The sequence below is a fragment of the Odontesthes bonariensis genome, chromosome 21 (genome assembly GCF_027942865.1).
Source record: "Odontesthes bonariensis isolate fOdoBon6 chromosome 21, fOdoBon6.hap1, whole genome shotgun sequence".
Taxonomy (NCBI): domain Eukaryota; kingdom Metazoa; phylum Chordata; class Actinopteri; order Atheriniformes; family Atherinopsidae; genus Odontesthes; species Odontesthes bonariensis.
In genome coordinates, this window is record NC_134526.1 from 30,445,888 (window position 1) to 30,464,868 (window position 18,981).

Below are 18,981 nucleotides of genomic sequence, written 5' to 3' on the forward strand. Positions count from 1 at the left end.
ACGGCAAAGTTCAGATGTATCAAGAGTGAAATGACCGTGGAAATGTGCGGTGCCTCACGCCAGCACGCATGTTTCTACAGCTGTTGATTCTTTGGCGACACTTAGAGGTGATGTTGGGAAACTGTTATAATAAATAAATGTGAAAACAATTAGTCCTCAGACTGAGTGATGTGCAGATTTGAAACATGAACAATTAACACACCCATGTGTCTGCAATTACACAACTGGATATAAAAGCATGCGCAAAGTGGTGAAATGCAAAAACAATGGCTGCTTTAGCAGTAGTGGAAGACTTTGCAAATGCTGCAATTTCGAAGAGAGCGTGTGTTCAGAGACAGAGAAGATTTGCTGGCACATGATGGCGACTGGCTCAGCAGCCACTTTCGGTTCCCGAGGGCAATCCTCCTGGAACTGTGCGCTGAGCTGCGGCCGGCGTTGGAGCGCAACACAGCGAGGAGCCATGCACTGCCTGTGCCCACAGGTGATGTGCACACTGGGGTTCCTATAGCAACCGGGGCATTCCACAGGTGATGTGCACACTGGGGTTCCGAGCAACCGGGGCATTCCACAGGGAGCTGGCCGAACGATTGGAACTGTGCCAGACAGACGATTTGCTCAGAATGTATTCTGTGTATTTTACATAAGTAGTCAGAAATTTGTTTTAGTGGCCATGTTGTTTTGTTTGTTGTCTGTGTTCATGTCAGAAAAATATTATTTAAAAAAACGTTCAGAAGATTTCAAATGAACACGTAGAGCATTTCAAATCTTTGCTCCTTTCACAGAAAAACAAATTGAGACAATTGTCACCTGAGGCCTGAGACCAAACAGTCAAATCATATGACTTATGTGAAAATCAGGATTTAAAAACAGCAAGGCCACACAGTCAAATGTCAAACAGTTTGTTATCATCTAAAAGCAGTTGCCACTGCAGCTAAGATGTGGAAGTCTATAATGAACTCTGCTAAAGAACAGTTCCCTTGCCTTGAATTCAATGACCTCATAGCTGCATTAACCTGACGGAGAGGGTGGTCGAATGTCCTCCTGAAAAGAGTTAAACGGGACAGAGTCAATTGAGTGGAATTGAAAGAAAGGCTAGTGACCAGTCCAGCACTTTATCTTTTAATAGCTCTATGGTGTAGGAAATCGAGGAGTCTGTGGAAAAGGAACGTGGAGAACGAGAAAAGGCTAGTGAACACTGGAGTGGAGGGGGGCGCAGGCACAGACACTGGGAGATTTGAGTAAAAGGCAAGGTTTATTCAAAGGAAGGTGAACCGGTGAGAGGATCCAGGGAAACGGGTGACTCTGAGAGGAAAGGGATGGTTAGAGAGAATCACAGCGAGTACTTTGTCCAAGTGAAGGTGGGGGTTGGGGGTTGGCTGTGGTGCAGAAGGTAAGTCAACGGTGGAGTCTACAGAGGAAAGCTAAATCATTTCGCTTGGAAATCCAGAGCGAAGCGAGCAATGGAGGAACAGATACTGGGACTGCAGCAGAGTTATTATTCAATTTATCTGTTCAGAGCAGTAAAGTGATTTTCAGAAAGGTTTAAAGTGAGTTAGTATTAGGATATTAAAAAAAATAAATGTGTGATTTGTGAATCTGATATCACCAATGGCTTTCGTAAAGAAGAACACAGAAATGTAAAGGCACCTGTCATAACAAGTCAAGTCAAGGTTTATTTCTATGGTGCATGTAAAAACAACCACGGTAAATATAAGTTTAATCAAACAGTAAACATTGAATAAAATGAGTGAAGTAGAAACAGTACAAACTGTTTTCATGATAATCAGAAACAGAATACTTTATTGATCCCCAGGGGGAAATTCTTTTGTTACAGCTGCACCCATTTAAAGAATAGAATAGAAAAATATTTTATTCATCCCCCAATGGGGGAAATTCAAATTAAGTAGCAGCAAGCATTGTGTGGAAATATTTTAAATATGAAAGAAGTGATGAATACTGTGATGAAGATAGTGTGTTCAGTTGGTGCCAGGAGTCTGCAGAGAAGCCTTTTCCGAGCTCACTTGGAGGAGAATGATGCTGAGCACACAGACCTGCTGCTTCACACGGATGTTAGGTGGTTAAGCAGAGGTAAATTTTTGGCCAGATTTACGGAGCTGCTGCCTGAAATCAAGGACTTCATAAGGCTTTCAAAACATGTGGATTACTAAAAAAGAAATAAGTCCCAGGCACTCAAAAGTAGAACAGGAAGAAGGTATTAAATTAAAAAGCCTTTAATGACTTTGGCTAATCATAATAAAATGCCAACATGTTACAACCATCTCCGTGGTCTTCATCAGGGCAAAGCAGAAGACAAAGAATGAACAACGGTTAAAACAGTTTAACCCCACACCTGGATCAGGTGTATAATTAGTGTGCCACCAATACAATTGGGAGAGTAAGGCGCACCTATCATAGAGGAGGGAGGGGGGGACATGTGGATTACCATACAAAGCTAGAGGACCACCAGTGGGTTTTAGATTTATCTTTCCTCACTGATCTCACTGGCAAGCTCAATGAATTAAATTTAGAGCTGCAGGGTAAAGGCCTCAGTATGCTTCTCCGTCACTATCCGTCAGCTCTCCGCCCTTTCGATGTTCTCCGTCGGGATGTCGGATACGCAAGGCAATTCACCTCCCGATCAGTAGGCGTCGCTACGTTAAACGACCCAATCTCGCGACGTCTATCGTGAAAGTCGTTGATTGATTGTTTACCTTCCGGCCCCGTTCCACTCCTCACAGTGAACGATGGCGAGCGAGAGAGAAAGACTGTTGTTGGAGTTGGAGCTTATTATTTTGAAATGCAAATAATTTTGTGCCAAATGCTGACCGGCACACAGTAAATTCTTTCAAAAATGGCGGTGTTGTTGTTGTGAGAGGAAGGCGCTAAACCGGAAAAGTGATTCCGGAAATTATGTTGTTAGCCGACCAATCACAACCATTGCGGTCTCCACGAGTCTCCGTCACACGCAAGCGACGGAGAGCGTCTCCGGGAGGCTCTCCGTTGACGGAGAGGGCTCTCCATAGCCTTCAGGGTAACGATGTAGTCACATGATGAGTTCAGTAAACAAGTTTAAAAGAAAGCTACAGCTGATGTCAAGCAGACTGAAGCGTGGTAACCTGCGCAGCTTCCCTCACATGCAAGCAGAACTACAACGTCAAGGTAAAGGTGTGACACAGCTTGACAGTGCACGTTATGAGGAGCATGTTCAGAGCATCTCGTCAGAGTTTGAGAGGCGTTTCACTGACTTTGCATCCATCGAGCCTGTAGCCAGCTATATGTGTTATCCATTTGGTGCATGATTTGATGTTGGTGACATTGCTGCCAAATTCGAATAACTTTATGACCTGGAAAGCTCCAGCTCTTGAGGATGAGATTCTGACATTGCAAAATGACATTGAGATCAAAGCCAGATCAACATCCGCTCAACCAGCATGTAGTGTTCTGGAAACTACTGGTGGAGAAGTATCCCAATCTCAGAAGATGGGCTTTGAACCTGACAGCTCTTTTGGATCAACTTACTTGTGTGAGTCTGCTTTCTCGCACATGAAAATCATCAAGTCCAAGTACAGATCAACAATGACTGATGACCACCTTGCAGCCTGCATACACCTTGCATCCAGCTTCTACACTCCTCACTATGATCTACCTGTTGTGTATCTGGTTTATTTTTCTGTTTGGTTCATATTAAGGTTAGTTTAAGTGAGTTACTGCAGGCTGGGAATGATGTGTGTGGGTTTGCAATGTTGACACTGGACTGGTAGATCTCGGGAGGTTGGCTACTTGAAAAGTAGATCTTGGGTCAAAAAAGGTTGGGCACCCCTGCTGTAGAGGGAGTCAGTGTTCTTTGCCCAGTCCAGTTTATTGTCAACGTTTACTCCCAGGTATTTGTAGTCCTGTAAAATGTCCACATTGTTCTCCTCAGATCCACAACCAGTTCCTTCGTCTTTGCCTCGTTGAGCTGCAGATGGTTCTGTTTACACCATGTGGCAAAGTTGTCCACAGCAGCCCTGTACTCACACTAATCACCTCTGCTGATACATCCAACTATGGCAGAGTCATCAGAAAACTTCTGAAGATGGCAGGTCTCTGTGCAATAGTTGAAGTCTGTGGTATACAGGGTGAAGAGGTCATTATACAAACAACTGCCAGGAAGACCACAAGGAAACTCTGATTCTCAGCGTGACCAAGGCCAACCTGGAGCAAGAGGCATGGTGGATACTTGGGCTTTCAGTATTACATGATGACCAGAAAAGTCATATATGGAGCCATATGCTAGATCAATGTTGGTCATTTTGAATCGAAGTCTTATTTTACATGTAATTCTGGCTTTTTTGTAAGACCTTACGTACATAACTAACTCTTCCTACACATTTTATCATATCAACCTGAAACTTGGTCAGTATAAACATAAGCCCCTCGTCATTACAAGTTATCAAAAGCTTTACCTTTTACAAATTGAATTTTGATGTTTTGCCATTTTAAAGAAAGTTGTTTACTGGACCTTTGCTTACTTTCATTACTCTTAACTTGTTTGCCACAGCAACTTCAAATGTGTTGTGCAGACAGGTAATAAGTTGACTACCCTTGTCCCTTATTATGTAAACTGGAACTTTTTGCTGGATGATGTGTCCATGACAGCATGGTGAATCTTGATTTCTCGCTATGGAAAAAAAAAAGGGACAACTTATATTCATTATAGCAGACACATAAAACATACAATCTGCACCAATTTCAGATGGATGGTCATAGTACAATACTAAACATATCTACTTGTCAATATTATTTTATTTAAGGTTGCTGTAATTAAACCTTGACTTAAAAAACCTACTCTTGATTCAGAAGTGTTAGCTCATTATAGACCTATATCCAATCTCTCTTTTTTTGTCTAAAGTTCTTGAAAAAATAGTTGCTGCTCAGCTTTGTGATCATTTACACAGAAATAATCTGTTTGAAGAGTTTCAGTCAGGATTCAGAGTGCATCATAGCACAGAAACTGCACTGCTGAAAGTTACCAATGATCTCCTCTTAGCCTCTGATAGCGGACTTGTGTCTGTGCTTGTCCTGTTGGATCTCAGTGCTGCAGGTTGCTTTAAGTCATATTTATCCGATAGATTCCAGAGTTTTCATGTTACCGCACAATGTAACACTTCTGAATCAAGAGTAGTTTTTTAAAGTCAAGGTTTAATTACAGCAACCTTAAAAGGCTGAGGTACATATCCTGTCAACAAAGACAGATTGATTAAATCCAATATGGAAGTGTTGATTAATGGGAAAACCTCCTTGAACAGTCTGGTTGGGATTGGGTCTAAAATACAAGTTGATGGTTTAGGAGAGACTTTTGTTGGTTTTAGCTCAGAGAGATCAACTGGGCAGAAAAGAACCGTAAGAAAATAAAAATGTGGTAGCAGCGTAGCATAGGAGCAAGGAGAAGAGAGAAGTGCTCAAGAACTTGAGCACTCCTCCACAGAGTCCAGACCAGGGAGGTCACCCAGAGCTGCCAAGATCTTCGAGGTTAGGGCAATGGGTAGTCAACAGTGATGTGTTATGGAAATGATTCACAATGTCATTTTAGAAACAGGGAGGGGAGGAGGAAAATGGCCTAACCTTCCAGACAAAAAAATCAACTTTTATTGTTTTGTTTTTTATGGTGGCTCGGAAGAAGGACAGAAGAGAAAAAATAAGCTCAAGAGGCAAATAGCTGAACTACAAGAACTTGAAGAAGAAAGAAAAAAGAAGGAAAAATACACAAAAAAAAAGGTGCCAACGTTCAAAGAAATAGAATTGTTACAGAATACTGTATGGGCTTAAAGTAAACTCCCACACAGCGTTGTGCTATTTGAATGGAGGAGGACTGACAGACACGCCCTCTATTCAAACGAACCAACTGGAAAGCAGTTTTGACGATTGTTCTGCCCTTTAACCCCTTCGCCATGTTGCAAATATGTCCTATTTGTTTTTAGACCAGGACTTTAGGATGCAATAGCTTTTGTTTAACATGCTCCACATTCTCCATTGAGGGTTTAAATTCAAGTAGATACTTGGGGCAAGACATCCAGCCAACTCCAGCTTTTTATTACCTTCATTAAGTTTACATTTCAGATCATTATATACAAGGTTACAGGTTAAGGTTACGGAGGGGGGAAACACGATAACAAAAAAATAAAGAAAGCTATAAACTTTGCAGATATATGCTTTTTTTAAATCACCACCTGCATTTATTCTATCAATACAAGACACAAACAGAGATAATAAATCGTGGCCTTTTTTCTGGCCAGTTTTCTTTGGATGGACAGGGCATTTCTCAGGGGGGCAGCCCCCCACCCCCCGTAGCCACGCCCCTGTGTACGTGTATTATTAGAAAAAAAGATGAATGAATGAAACACCACTGTCAAAATACCACTGGCTAAATATTATCACTGTAACTTTATTGGATAAGTGTAATAATCCACCCCAAAGGACCCCAAACCGTTTCTCAGTACAGAATACATCTTTAAATATATTGCCAGCAATGCTGCATTGACACGGCAAGGCTGACTTGGAGTTTCTGCATTAAATCTCCACAAGAAGTCTACAGAGTGGCCAGAGCTGCGGTGGCTGCAAACAAAACTCGATTTCCCATCATTCTTTGTCATCCGATTTGAGGGGAAGGAAGATGGCGGCGACTAATGAAATTGGGCTGTTGCTGCGCTCTTAAAACGTTAAACAGCTGTTGTTGCTTTAAAAAAAAAAAAGATTGACTCATTCTCTTATAAACTGTATGAATGCAAGACGGGGGCCGTGATCTTAGACGGAAGATTAGCGGACTGAAGGTAACTCAACAGCACTCAGCCCTTCTTACTGCCTGATTGTTGTGATGCTAAATTAGCTACCTTGTTAACTGAATACCTCCATTACATATATTTTTAAGAACATATGCGTCTCTAAACAATTCAAGTATATTTTAGAGCAGCCACAAAACCTGATATTTAAATGTACAATAAACAATTCAACGCAAATATTGTAAAATATGTCAGTCAACCAGCGGCTTTAGCTAACCTGAAAGAGTCAACCATAATGCTAACATTGCTGAGCACAGATGCATTAACTGTCATTTTAAAACAAATTCTGTTTATTCAAACCAATAAAAAGTTACACCGGCATTCAAGTTATACACTGCATAAGACAAGTTATACACTTGTCTGTTATACTCCAGAATAACGTTGATGTTGAACACGTATAATATGATGATATCGAGTTAATGTTGAAATAGTATTTTATTGGATCAAAAGCTGCGTGAAATGGAATGAGCATGGCTTTTGGTGCACGGAACACTTACTATATTGCAACCGACTCTAAGGGGTCTTGCATCCCAACTGTCGTGGCCTGCACCTGGTTCACGGAGCAGAGGATAAAGCTCGCCTAATGGTTGCTGACAAACCTCTGGAGGACTGTCATATTTATTACTACAATATGTAGGTAAACTAAATTCAGTCAGTGATAACTTCTATGGGGTGGGAGAATCGACAACGACCATTGTATGGGAATAGAGGTAGAATTCCAGGGGGAGTAGCCATCTTGTGGAACAAGAGTCTTGATTCCTTATTAAATGTGTTTAGGCCATGGATGTATTGGTTTAGGCCCGGTGTTGCCTGGTGTTTTTGCAAATGAGCTTATGAACACCAAGAAGGAGTTAATTGCTATTAATGTATACATGGCTTATGAAAACTATCTGAATGCAGGTGGATTTTTAAATGAGATAGTTTTTAATCAGTTCTTCATTCAAAAGGATGTTGCTTCTGGTATCTATATTATTGGAGACCTTAATGCAGATGTAACAAATAGGATCTCATTGTTTGCAAATCAAATACCTCAGTGTTGTCGATATAATAATTTTATCTTGTTAATTGGATAACGCTGACAGTTATATTAGAGGGGCTTGTCATATAATCTCATGGCTGGATCATTGCATTAGTACAGCTCATGTGGATGCTGCAACTAAAAGTACGAGTATCCTATCAAGATGGGTTGCAATGGTCATGTATGTATGTATGTGTGTCTGTATGTTTTAAAGCTGCAAGATTTAGGAAAAAATGTATTGGGCTTGTTACGGTCAATATCGGAATATGTGATACGATACATGACATATTATGCAGATTAGTTGGGTATCAAGAAAGAGTCAAATAAATGAGGGTTGCTGAAATGTGTAATTCAGAATTAACACAATATCACAAACAACAACTGAAATGCACAGGGCTATGAAAATAAAGTTAGAAAACGATCACAAAATTAAAAAACCGAAATCACAAATGGAAAAATAAAGAAAATAGACATTTTGAAATAAAAAAGAAAGATACTGCTTTGCATTTTGTCTAAAACGGGAACACTTCAAGTACATGTAAAATGTGCATGGCATAACAACATCGGAGTCAATGAATAGAAATGACTCTCTCAAGCTTCTCGAACATTAGAGATGCACCGATCAGGATTTTGGGGGCCGATGCCGCCGATCACCAAAAGCACTATCTGCCAATCCCGATATTACCGATCACAGCGTCAAATCCATAAATTCTTCAATATTGTTGTCTCATGTACACAACATTGACATTATATTATTAAGTATAAAAATTAGGAGATGAGAAAGTATCATGAATTGACCACTGTTTTATTCCAGGCTGTGCCATATTTCACACAGCCTCCCTCCTCGAGGTATCTGCTTTGCACACGCCTTGCAAACTGCAAATTTGTTGTCATTTTCGGACAAATTGTAAAACTCCTATACCGGCAACGCCATTTTCAGCATTGATGGGTTTTTTTTTACTCTCCCCCTTCCTCCTCGCCTGCCCAGCTTTCGATGTAGACTGCCACGCCCCCTTAGGAGACCTTGGTCTGAGAAGTGGGAATGCATGCCCTGGCGGCGGTTTGTTGTTGTATGTATAACGTCATCTGATCGGCCTGTTTTGATCTATTTTGAGAACTCCGATCAAAACCGATAGGGGCGCGATCGGTTGACCGATGGTGCATCTCTATTGAACATGGCCATTTTACTCACAACTTCACTGTGTACAAATGTTTCCTTTATCAGTTCACAGGTTATTTTCCCAGAAAACAAGCATATCAACCTTTTCAGGTTTCAGACAGGAGCGATGCGCTTTCCACATTACCACGAGTGGTAAAAGCTCTTTCTGATGCAGAACTTGTTATTTTTGTGCTAGTTTGAACAACCTAGGAAGGTTCATTTTGTGGAACTTCCACCATTTTAGTGAATCTTCTCTGTGGTCTACAGATGGCATGTAAATAGATGGATAGAAAGATGACTTTTTTCATCCCCGAAGGGAAATTAAGTCATCATAGCAGTCCAGTACAATAGAATAAAAAAAACTGATGTAGAAAAAAATTTAAAATAAAAAAACAGAATGGGACAAATAATATGCTATGGATATGTAACCAGAATGTGCAAAAGCTTAGAATATTGTATGAATATGATATATAATATCAATATGGTTATATCGACACATATCACATATGATAAGAAGTAAATGTTCAGTATTTGAGGTACAGAGTGCAAAAGGTTACAGATAGATTTAGTTATGTAATAATGGGTTGTAAATATGGATATAACTGTAAATACAGTTGTATTGAATACTGCTAAAAAAATCTGTCATTACACATAGACATCGATAGTATAATCACTTCTATACCATGATGGAGATCAATCAATTGATGAGATAAGATGAGATTCAACTTTATTGTCATTACACATATACAAGTATAGCATAACGGAAAGTAGTTTTGGCATCTCACCAGAAGTGCAAATAGCAGCAATAAATAAATTAAGTAATGTGCAAGTGAAAGCAATAATGTAATATAGTGCATTTTTACAGATTAGTAATTACAGATGCAATGAAATACAAATAAATATACGGATTAAAGTGCAGTGGTAATATATACATCTATATTGAGAGAATTGTCACCTGTTTTAGTGACTTCCTGTCTGTGACGGAGCAGTTACCATACCACACAGTTGGTCAGGATGCTCTCTTTCACACAGCTGTAAAAGTTTCTGAGGACATCTGAAGACAGGTGGTGTCGCCTCAGTGTCCTCAGGAAAAAGAGGCGCTGGTGAGCCTTTTTTTACAAGACTGGAGGTGTTAGTGGTCCAGGAGAGGTCCTCCGAGATGTGGGTCCCCAGGAACTTAAAGCTGGAGACACGTTAAACAGCCATCCCATTTACGTGAATGGGGTTGTGTGTGCTCCCTCTTTTTGTCCTGAAGTCCACAATGAGTTCTTTTGTTTTGCTGGTGTTGAGGTGCAGGTTGTTGTTTGAACACCAGATGCTGTACCTCCTCCCTGTAGGCTGTCTCATCGTTGTTGCTGATGAGGCCGATCACCGTTGTATCATCTGCAAACTTGATGATGGCGTTAGACCCATGTACAGGTCTGCAGTCATAGGTGAACAGGGAGTAGAGGAATGTGCTCAGAACACAGCCCTGTGGTACGCCTGTGTTGAGTGTGGTGGTGGTGGAGCAGGTGTGTCCTGACCTAACAAACTGGGGTCTGTTGGTCAAATCCATTATCCAGTGACGGAGATGCTGTGACCCGGGTCTCTAAGTTTGCAGTTTAACTTGCAGTTTAACAGTTTATCTTGGACAGTGTTGAATGCTGAGCTGAAATCAACAAACAGCATCCGTGCATATGTGCATATGTGTTATTATTGTCCAGGTGTGTGAGCACAGAGTGTAGCGCAACGGAAACTGCATCCTCTGTGCTCCTATTGCTGCGGTAGGCAAACTGGTATGGGTCCAGGGTGGGTGGGAGACAGTTCTTCAGTTCTTCTTCTTCAATTAGGAAGATAAATTCTTTATAATATGATGTCATATTGCTCAGCCCTACCAACATGACTAAAATTCTACATTTATTTCACGAGTTACATATTCTCAAATATTCAATCTCATTTTTCTCTCTTTAATTAGGTTAGCCCCCCTCCCCATCTCTCTCTCTTACTCTTTTTCTGGTTTTGGCTTATGGTTCTATAGTTTGTTCAGCTTGTTCATAAAACATGTTCTTAATTATTAATTACAGACTTAAGTGAAGTCTTACGTTTTATTTTCTTACAAACATTAATGCTTGTGTATTTTGGTCAAGAAGATGTCAAAATTCTTTACAAAAAAATTGTAACTTGAATACCTTTCTTTTTTACTAGGTTTTCTCCTGGAACCTTTTTTTGTCAAGTAAGGCCTTCTATCCTCTAATTCCCAAAGGCTTCTACGTGGACAGTTTTCCTAGTTCATGGACTTGACTCCAACACCAGGCTTCAAAAGGAAGCCATCTACCACTTTTTACCTTGTAAAAAGTCAGAAAGAGGTGGGCAGGGTGTCCTCCTCTTCCACCTCTTTAGCTACTCAGTCTCTTGCCAAACCTCCCTCCTATACCACCTCTTTGGATTACTTTACTCACATGCCAATGAAGCAAAGTGTTGATTGTGAAGAAGATGGCAAGAAAAGGGAGATACGTAATTCTTTTAACACAACTGATGGAGATAATGAAAGAAGGGCAGAGGGTGAGCAAGGGGAAGGGGAGAAATATGACCCTTTTGACCCCACTGGCTCTCCAGCATCAGATGTGGATGACAGAACAGATGAGGAAGGGAGGATGATGAGAAGAAATGCTGAGGTAAACGATGGAAAGAAAGAGGAAGAACCTCCAGATTCCACAGACAATTTGACTGATCTGGGAAGTCAGACAACCCACTTACCTCAGAGGAGAAGAGTGGAAAATAGCACCAAAAAAGCTAGAAGACAGATGGAGAAAGTTGACTCTGATTATTCTGAGATCGAGGAGGGAGAGATAGTCGGAATTGTAGACAGAGATGGAACCAAGAGACCTGTTGCAGAAGTGTTGTCCCCAAATACTCCAGATATCTCCTACTTTGGATCAAACCCAGAGCGCATTCTCCGGGTGCTTGATGGAGATGAATTTGTGTCTGTGTGCACTGAGGCAAACTGGGAGGATGATGGGAAACTTGAGGATGAGCCTGTGGTTAGAGTGGAGGATCTGAGAAAGAAACTTGTCAACAGGAGAAAGGAAAGATATCTATCCTTTCCTGCTTCTTCTCCCCTCTCTCCTCAGCCACTGCTGCCTCCCTCCCTTCCTCAAGCTTCTTCATCTTCTTCCCCTCTCACACCACCTGTCGAGCAAAACAGCAAGAACCACAAGTCCTCTGGGGGTTCCAAGGATCGCGGCAAACAGAAAAGCAAGGAAAGGAATGCTGGAGAAAAGGAGGTTCGAAGAAAAAAGAAAAGGAAAGGCAAAGAAGGAGATCAAGAGAGGAGCAAAGAAAAGGAGCGAGAACACAAAGCTGGGAAGGAGGTTAAAGCAAGGAGGAAAAGCAGGAGCAATAGTCCGAAGAGGAAGAAAAGACAGCACGGTAGCCCAGAGGTCTCACGACCCAGCAACTCTTTAAAAAAAGGGGGCCACTCTAGGCGCTCTTGTTCTAGCTTATCGGAGGAAAGACACAGAGACAGGGAAAGAGATAAAGACAGAGACAGAATTGGAGAGGGAGACAGGGAAAGAGGCCGAGATAAAGGTAAAGGCAGAGCTAGAGACAGAGAGAGAGATCACAATCGAAGCAGTAGCCATAGAAGAAATGAAAGGCTACCAGAATCTAGCTCTAGAAAGAGTGAGAGGGACTTGAGGGGGAAAAGGCATTCAAACAGCAGAGAGCGGGGTATTTCAAAGAGGGCCAAAAGAAATAGGGAAAAGAAGGAAGGTGGTAGAGACAAACACCACGAGAGGGAACGCCGACGGGATGGCCGTCCTGTTGTCCCTCCATCTATTCAAGATCTCAATGGGTCTGACCTCTTTGCTATCAAGCGAACCATCACAGTCACTACCACTACTACCACTACCACTGTACCTGGCTCTCCAAGACTCACCCCATCATCTCCCTGTCGTTCCACGCAGGTTGTCGATCCCTACAAGAGAAAGAAAAGAAAATGGAACTTAACTGGAGACATGGAGGACCAGGGAAGTTGTCACAGCCAATCACGGTCACTCTCACCACCAAGGTATCACAGCTACATGTCAGACCGCTACTCAGATAAGTTGGAAATTGACATGTTGTCATTGGATGGTGAAGCTTTGGATTCAGACTACCCCTCTTTGGAGGATACACCTCCTGCACCTCTGCCTCCAGAACCACCAATCCCCAGTCCTACAGCTAAAACTGCCCCCAAGACGGAGCAAAATCGCCCAAAAAAGAAGTCTTACGCACTAAAGAAATCTGAATCCTCCACCAATAGAACCACAAGAAAATGCCTCTCTTCGCTAATGGTCACCTCCGGCTCCGCCTCTATCTCATCAGGCCTCCCCCTAGTTAAGCGTGCAAGAAAAGTGGGAAAAGACAAAGACCGTGACAAAGGTAGTAGAAAGGATTTTAATCGTTCTGTTAAATCCAAAAAAGAGAGTGGCAGTGGTCGGAAAGGTAAGCTTCAGTCAAAGGTGTCTGTGCTGGTGCGTGAGGGTGTGAGCAGCACCACAGGAACTTCAGTTGGTTCTGGAAAGCTAAGCATGGACCTTCTAGGGACAGGAGGTACAGGAGGGGGTGCTGGGAGCTCAGTGGTGGGTGGCTCAATTGCAGTAGTCTTCTGTAGGGACAATGAAAGCAGGTCACCATTCCTCAAACCTTGCTCAGAGCCACTGTCACTGGGTGGTCGCAGTAAAGTGGTGGCTGCACCGCCATCATCCTTAACCAGTCCTTCAGAACTGAAATCCAAGAAAACAAAACCTAGCTCCATCACATCCACCTCCTCCTCTGCATCCTCTCCTTCATCATCTCTTATAACCAAGCGCCGCCGTCGCTTGGTCAAGAAGACTAGAGAGAAAGGTGGAACTGTAAGAAGGACTGATAGAGATGGCTGCCAAACAAAAGCTATGTCTGAATGCTGGGGTGGATCCTCCTTTGATGTTCAGTCAGCTGGTGGAGAGGAGAGCAAGTTAGTCAGTCCACAAACTGGCCAACCTGGCCCTACACCCTGTTCCTCATCCTCCTCTACATCCTCCTCCACCAGTGTGCTCCCACCCCCCACCTCTCCTCCACACACCCCCCCACCATCTATTGTTTCTTTGCGTGACACCAGGGAGTCTTCACCAGACTCTCAGACCGTGGACAGTAGCTGTAAGACACCAGACCCTTCTTTCCCAGCTGATGATCATCCTATTCAGACCAGCCCCGCTCCCCTAGCCTATAGTCCATCCAGCCTACCCACTTCCCATGGAGCTAGTCTTGGCAATGCTTTGTCTACGCCAGCTGCCAAGCCCCCACCTCCAGATGATGTACCAAAATCTCTGTCCTCACCTCCTTGCTCATCTTCATCAGCAAGCTGCGGTCTTGCTTCCCTCTCTGTTCCTCTGTCTTCATCAGACCCCTCCACCTCATCCTCAGTGTCCTCCTCATCTGCAAGTAAGCCTCCTCCTCCCCCTGCCCCTCTAGCAGCATCTGCCCTCCCCTGGAGTCTGCAAACTGGAGTGGACTGCACAACTGGTGGTGTTTTAGCATGTAAGTTTCCCTTGAATGCTGTACAGAAGTTTGCCATGAATATTGTGGAATATTCACACTTTCAGTGAGCTAACTGTTTTGAAGTTAATACATCTTCCACTCATATCAGTCCATTTCTTTTTCATTCTAGCTTTTGATAGAAATTCTGTACTTCAAGTGTTATTCTTTATCGTTGTTTTTCGCTATTTTGGAAGACCTAACTTGACATTTAGGTCATTCAAAAGTTTAGCTGTGACCTATTATTTTCTTAACTCACTATGATTTACATACTTCTCACATGTAGGCTACGGGAGATGCCAATATTAGATTAAACTGCATTGACTGGCAACGTATGTTTATCCACAGATGTGTAGCCCTATAAGTACAACTCCTTTTTTTTTTTTTTTTTTTTTTTTTTAAATAATGATCCAAATCTTTCCTCCTTTCAGTGACTGCTCTACTCTTCAAAATGGAGGAGGCCAATATTGCCAATAGAGCAAAAGCGCAGGAGTTAATTCAAGCAACAAACCAGGTGGGATAATCTGAGCAACAGATGCTGTCTTAAAGGGATAGTTCGCCTCTTTTGACATGAAGCTGTATGACATCGCATGTTAGCAATATCATTTATTAAATTTGACTTACCCCCTGCTGCGTCCTGTGAGCCCAGTTCCGGACGCGTTTTGGCGTTGACGAAGGTAGTCCGGCTAGTTGGCTGGGGCTTAAAAAATAAAGCATTTTGCTTCTCAAAATAAAATGCTTTCAAAAGAGTAATACATTTGCATCACAAAATCGTTCTCCAGGAAAAAGTCAGACCTCACAATCGCTTGGCACCATTTTCTCTCCCTTTGTATCATTCCGCGATTGCCACTTGCCGATAGCCGCGCCTGTTACGGTGTTTACTGCTCGGTAGTTATGGGCTAAGGTTGAAGGGGTGCTGTAGAATCCCACATAGCCGTTCTGTTGTGCAGGCGCCCCATGTATAGAGGCTACAGTCCTCGCTGCAGTTGGCCCGGTTCGAGTCCCGCATCGGACGCCTGTTGCTGCATGTCATTCCCCCTCTCTCTGCTACCTGCTTCCTGTCTCTCCAACTGTCCTGTCCATTAAAGGCATAATGCCTGTCTGCAGCGGTGCAGTTAAGTTGTGGGTCAACTTGAGAATGAGAAGAGTGCACTCTAAAGCCTCGTTTCCTCGCTTTGGGGTCAGCTTTTCGTTCCCACTGTACAAAGGGGACCCTCAGGGGTGGGCGGAGTGCGTGCCGAAGCATCACTACGTCGATCGCTCCGAAGCTTCTTCAGCTTCTTCAGCTTAATGCCACACCGGCTCGCGGTCCGGTTGAAACCACTCTCCGCCATTTTTGCGGCAATCAGCTGGAAAACTTTTTGGTTTGGCACAGCGCCATCGAGCTCCCGCTGCACAGCCTCCTCACCAACAACGGAGAGCAGAGCCTGGAACCGGTCCTGTGTGCTCGGTACCCCAAGCAGAAGGGTTACAGACATGGTAACGGGTTCCATGGGACCGGTACGCTTTCGTGGTAGTGGAAACACTGAAATAAGCGAACCGTTCTGAACCGACCCGTACCGGACTGCATAGTGGAAACGGGGCTTAAGTATCAATACTACTACAAATTGATAGATTTGAATTTTCAGGGTCAATTAGTAGACAAGTATTGTTTGTTTCTTTTTTGTTTTGACATCCCAAATAGAATGTACTGAAACCCCTTCTTTTCAATCTTTGATGTCCCAAAAAACTTTGAATGAAATGGTTTTTAATAAGAAAACAAAGCTGAGCTTTGAGCTTGAGCTTCAATGACTTGGATGGCTATTGATTTGTACTTTTTCTCTCAAGCAGATCTTCTCACAGTCCAATCAGAGCCAATCCCAGCAGCACGCCCCATCCTCAGCTTCCTCTTCCTCACAGATCCCTCCCCCTCCTGCTTTGCCACCTCCTGGTCTTAGCCCAGCCCAGTTCATCCTCCACAGCTCTCTCCCATTGGTTGGCTGCACCAAAACTCCACCTTCTCACATACACCCCTCCATAGGTGGTGGATGTGCACAGACCCCACCCTCTATGTCTGTGGGACTGTCAGGAGTGACTGGGAGCTTTGGTGATGCTGGATGGGACAATGAGAGCAAAGACCCAGATAAGGTACAGCCGAAACTCATGACTCGATATTGTATTACTTTTGTCTTTAATGCTGTTATGTGATTATGATTGTTATTTTAACATGACTGCTGCATAATTATTTAGTATCTGAAGAAGCTACACACACAAGAGCGGGCTGTAGAGGAAGTGAAGCTTGCTATCAAACCTTACTATCAGCGCAAAGACATCAACAAAGATGAATACAAAGACATCCTCAGAAAAGCTGTGCATAAGGTCAGTCTCAGTACACTAAACCAATGTATTTTTAAAATGTTTGTTAAAACTGGGGGCGGTCGGTGGCGTAGTGTGTTAAGCAGGCGCCCCATGTACAGAGGATGTAGTCCTCGCTGCAGCTGGCCCCAGTTCGCGTCCCACATTGGACGGCCCTTTGTTGCATGTCATTCCCCCTCTCTCTGCCTCTTGCTTCCTGTCCCTCTTCAACTATTCTGTCCATTAAAGGCATAAAAGCCCCAAAAAATAATTAAAAAAAATAAATGTTTGTTAACCTTGTAGCACCCACAGTTGCAGATATGCAACAAGCTTTTTATTTATTTACATTATATTTTTATTTACATTGCATTGCATTACATTGCATTTTTTTTTAAATTTACATACATTATTTACATTCATGTGTAATATTTTTTTACATTACATTTTATGTGCCGACAGTTGTCACAGCAATTATTTTCTTGGGTCAGTGAATTACACTCTGCTTTGCGGTGCTCTGTTCTAGTTCGTTCTGGTCTCGTTTGGTGTGGTTTGGCTTTGTCCACCTTTCACAGCGGTCTCCAAATAGTATTATTACAAAATTAATCAGGAAAGCCCACAGTTGCAAATATGCAACATTTCCTAAAATGATCAAAAATAGCCCAATCCCAAAAAATTCCAAAAATATTGGTTTATTCCCACCCAAAAAGATGCAAGAAGAGCCAAAATGATTTTTTTTCAATGATTATTCATATGCTTGGGTGCTACAAGGTTAAAACTGGGATATTGAGTAGTGCTTACTATCTTGCTAAAAATCTTACAGTTCTAGTCTTTCAGTGTAACCACTTGAATAAAATGCAGAACAATGCCCTCCAGTTAACACAGGCCATCTAATCCGAACTGTTACCCCCTCAGATCTGCCACAGTCGTACTGGAGAAATCAACCCAGTCAAAGTCAGCAACCTTGTAAAGCTGTATGTCCAACGCTACAAGTACTTCCGGAAACATGGTCGTAGGATGGATGAGGAAGAGAGGGATGACAGGGAGCCAGGATCACTACATTCCTCTGCCTGATAAGACTTCTTTCTTTTTTTCTTTCCTGACTGTCCCACTCACACAGCCCAGAAGGGCTGAACATCCATACTGTCAACTGATTGTTTTCATCTAATATTTTTATTGTTTTCCAAGGCCATTTTGTTTGTACTTTCATGTTATTGTAGAGTTCTGTTCCTGTATTTCTATATTCTAATTGTAAATACATCTCAAATATAGTTTGTATCATGAATAGTTTCAGGAAGCTGTCTTGTGTGAAATACTACGGCTCAATACACAACCTTGCAATAAATATCTTTTCAGATCTTTTCTTTAGTTTAGGCTGAGGGGAGATGAGATGCCCTCCATCTTCCCAACATCTGCCTGTCTCTTTGCAGGCTGTATGCAAGCGTAAGCTTTCAGTGAGCTGTACAACTGAATTTTAACCTTTGAGTTCTCTTGTTGTCTGTATTTTATGCATGTGTTACTGAGGTTGACAATGTTATAAAATCTCTTTATAAAATAACTTGACCAACCAAATATAAACATGTGACCTGAATGACTCTCAAAGTGTAAATGTCCCAACAACAGCTTAACAGCCTGAAACATATGGGGGAATTAGGGGATTCCCAGAGGAAACCGTATTCAAAGGCATCATTTCCAGATATCAGGATGATTTTCACTGGTTATAATGAGCAAATTAAGACAAAGCAGAATAAAAAAAAATCTTACGACTTAAATATTAAGATGTTACAAGTTAGCAGTATGAATTTCAAAGATGCCTCATTTCTGTCTAAGGTTATCATCTCATGTTGACACATTAAAGGGATAGTTCGCCTCTTTTGCCATGAAGCTGTATGACATCCCATATTAGCAATATCATTTATTAAATTTGACTTACCCCCTACTGCGTCCTGTGAGCAGAGTTCCAGCCTCGTTTTGGTGTTGATGAAGGTAGTCCGGGCTAGTTGGCTGGGGTTTAAAAACTAAAGCGTTTTGCTTCTCAAAACAATATGCGTTCAAAAAAGTAATACATTTGCATCACAAAATCGTTCATCTAGAAAAAGTCAGACCTCAAAATCACTTTG

At 42.3% G+C, this 18,981-nt stretch overlaps 1 protein-coding gene across 1 annotated transcript; it reads left to right on the forward strand.

The window, feature by feature from the left end:
• Positions 1 to 6,636: 6,636 nt before the first annotated feature.
• scaf1 (SR-related CTD-associated factor 1) lies at positions 6,637 to 18,772 on the forward strand. Its single transcript, XM_075453779.1, has 6 exons — positions 6,637 to 6,809; positions 11,180 to 14,533; positions 14,962 to 15,044; positions 16,361 to 16,657; positions 16,760 to 16,888; positions 17,777 to 18,772. The coding sequence occupies exons 2-6, from the start codon at positions 11,266 to 11,268 to the stop codon at positions 17,933 to 17,935; spliced, it is 3,936 nt and encodes a 1,311-aa protein (XP_075309894.1). The 5' UTR covers positions 6,637 to 6,809; positions 11,180 to 11,265; the 3' UTR covers positions 17,936 to 18,772.
• Positions 18,773 to 18,981: the final 209 nt, after the last annotated feature.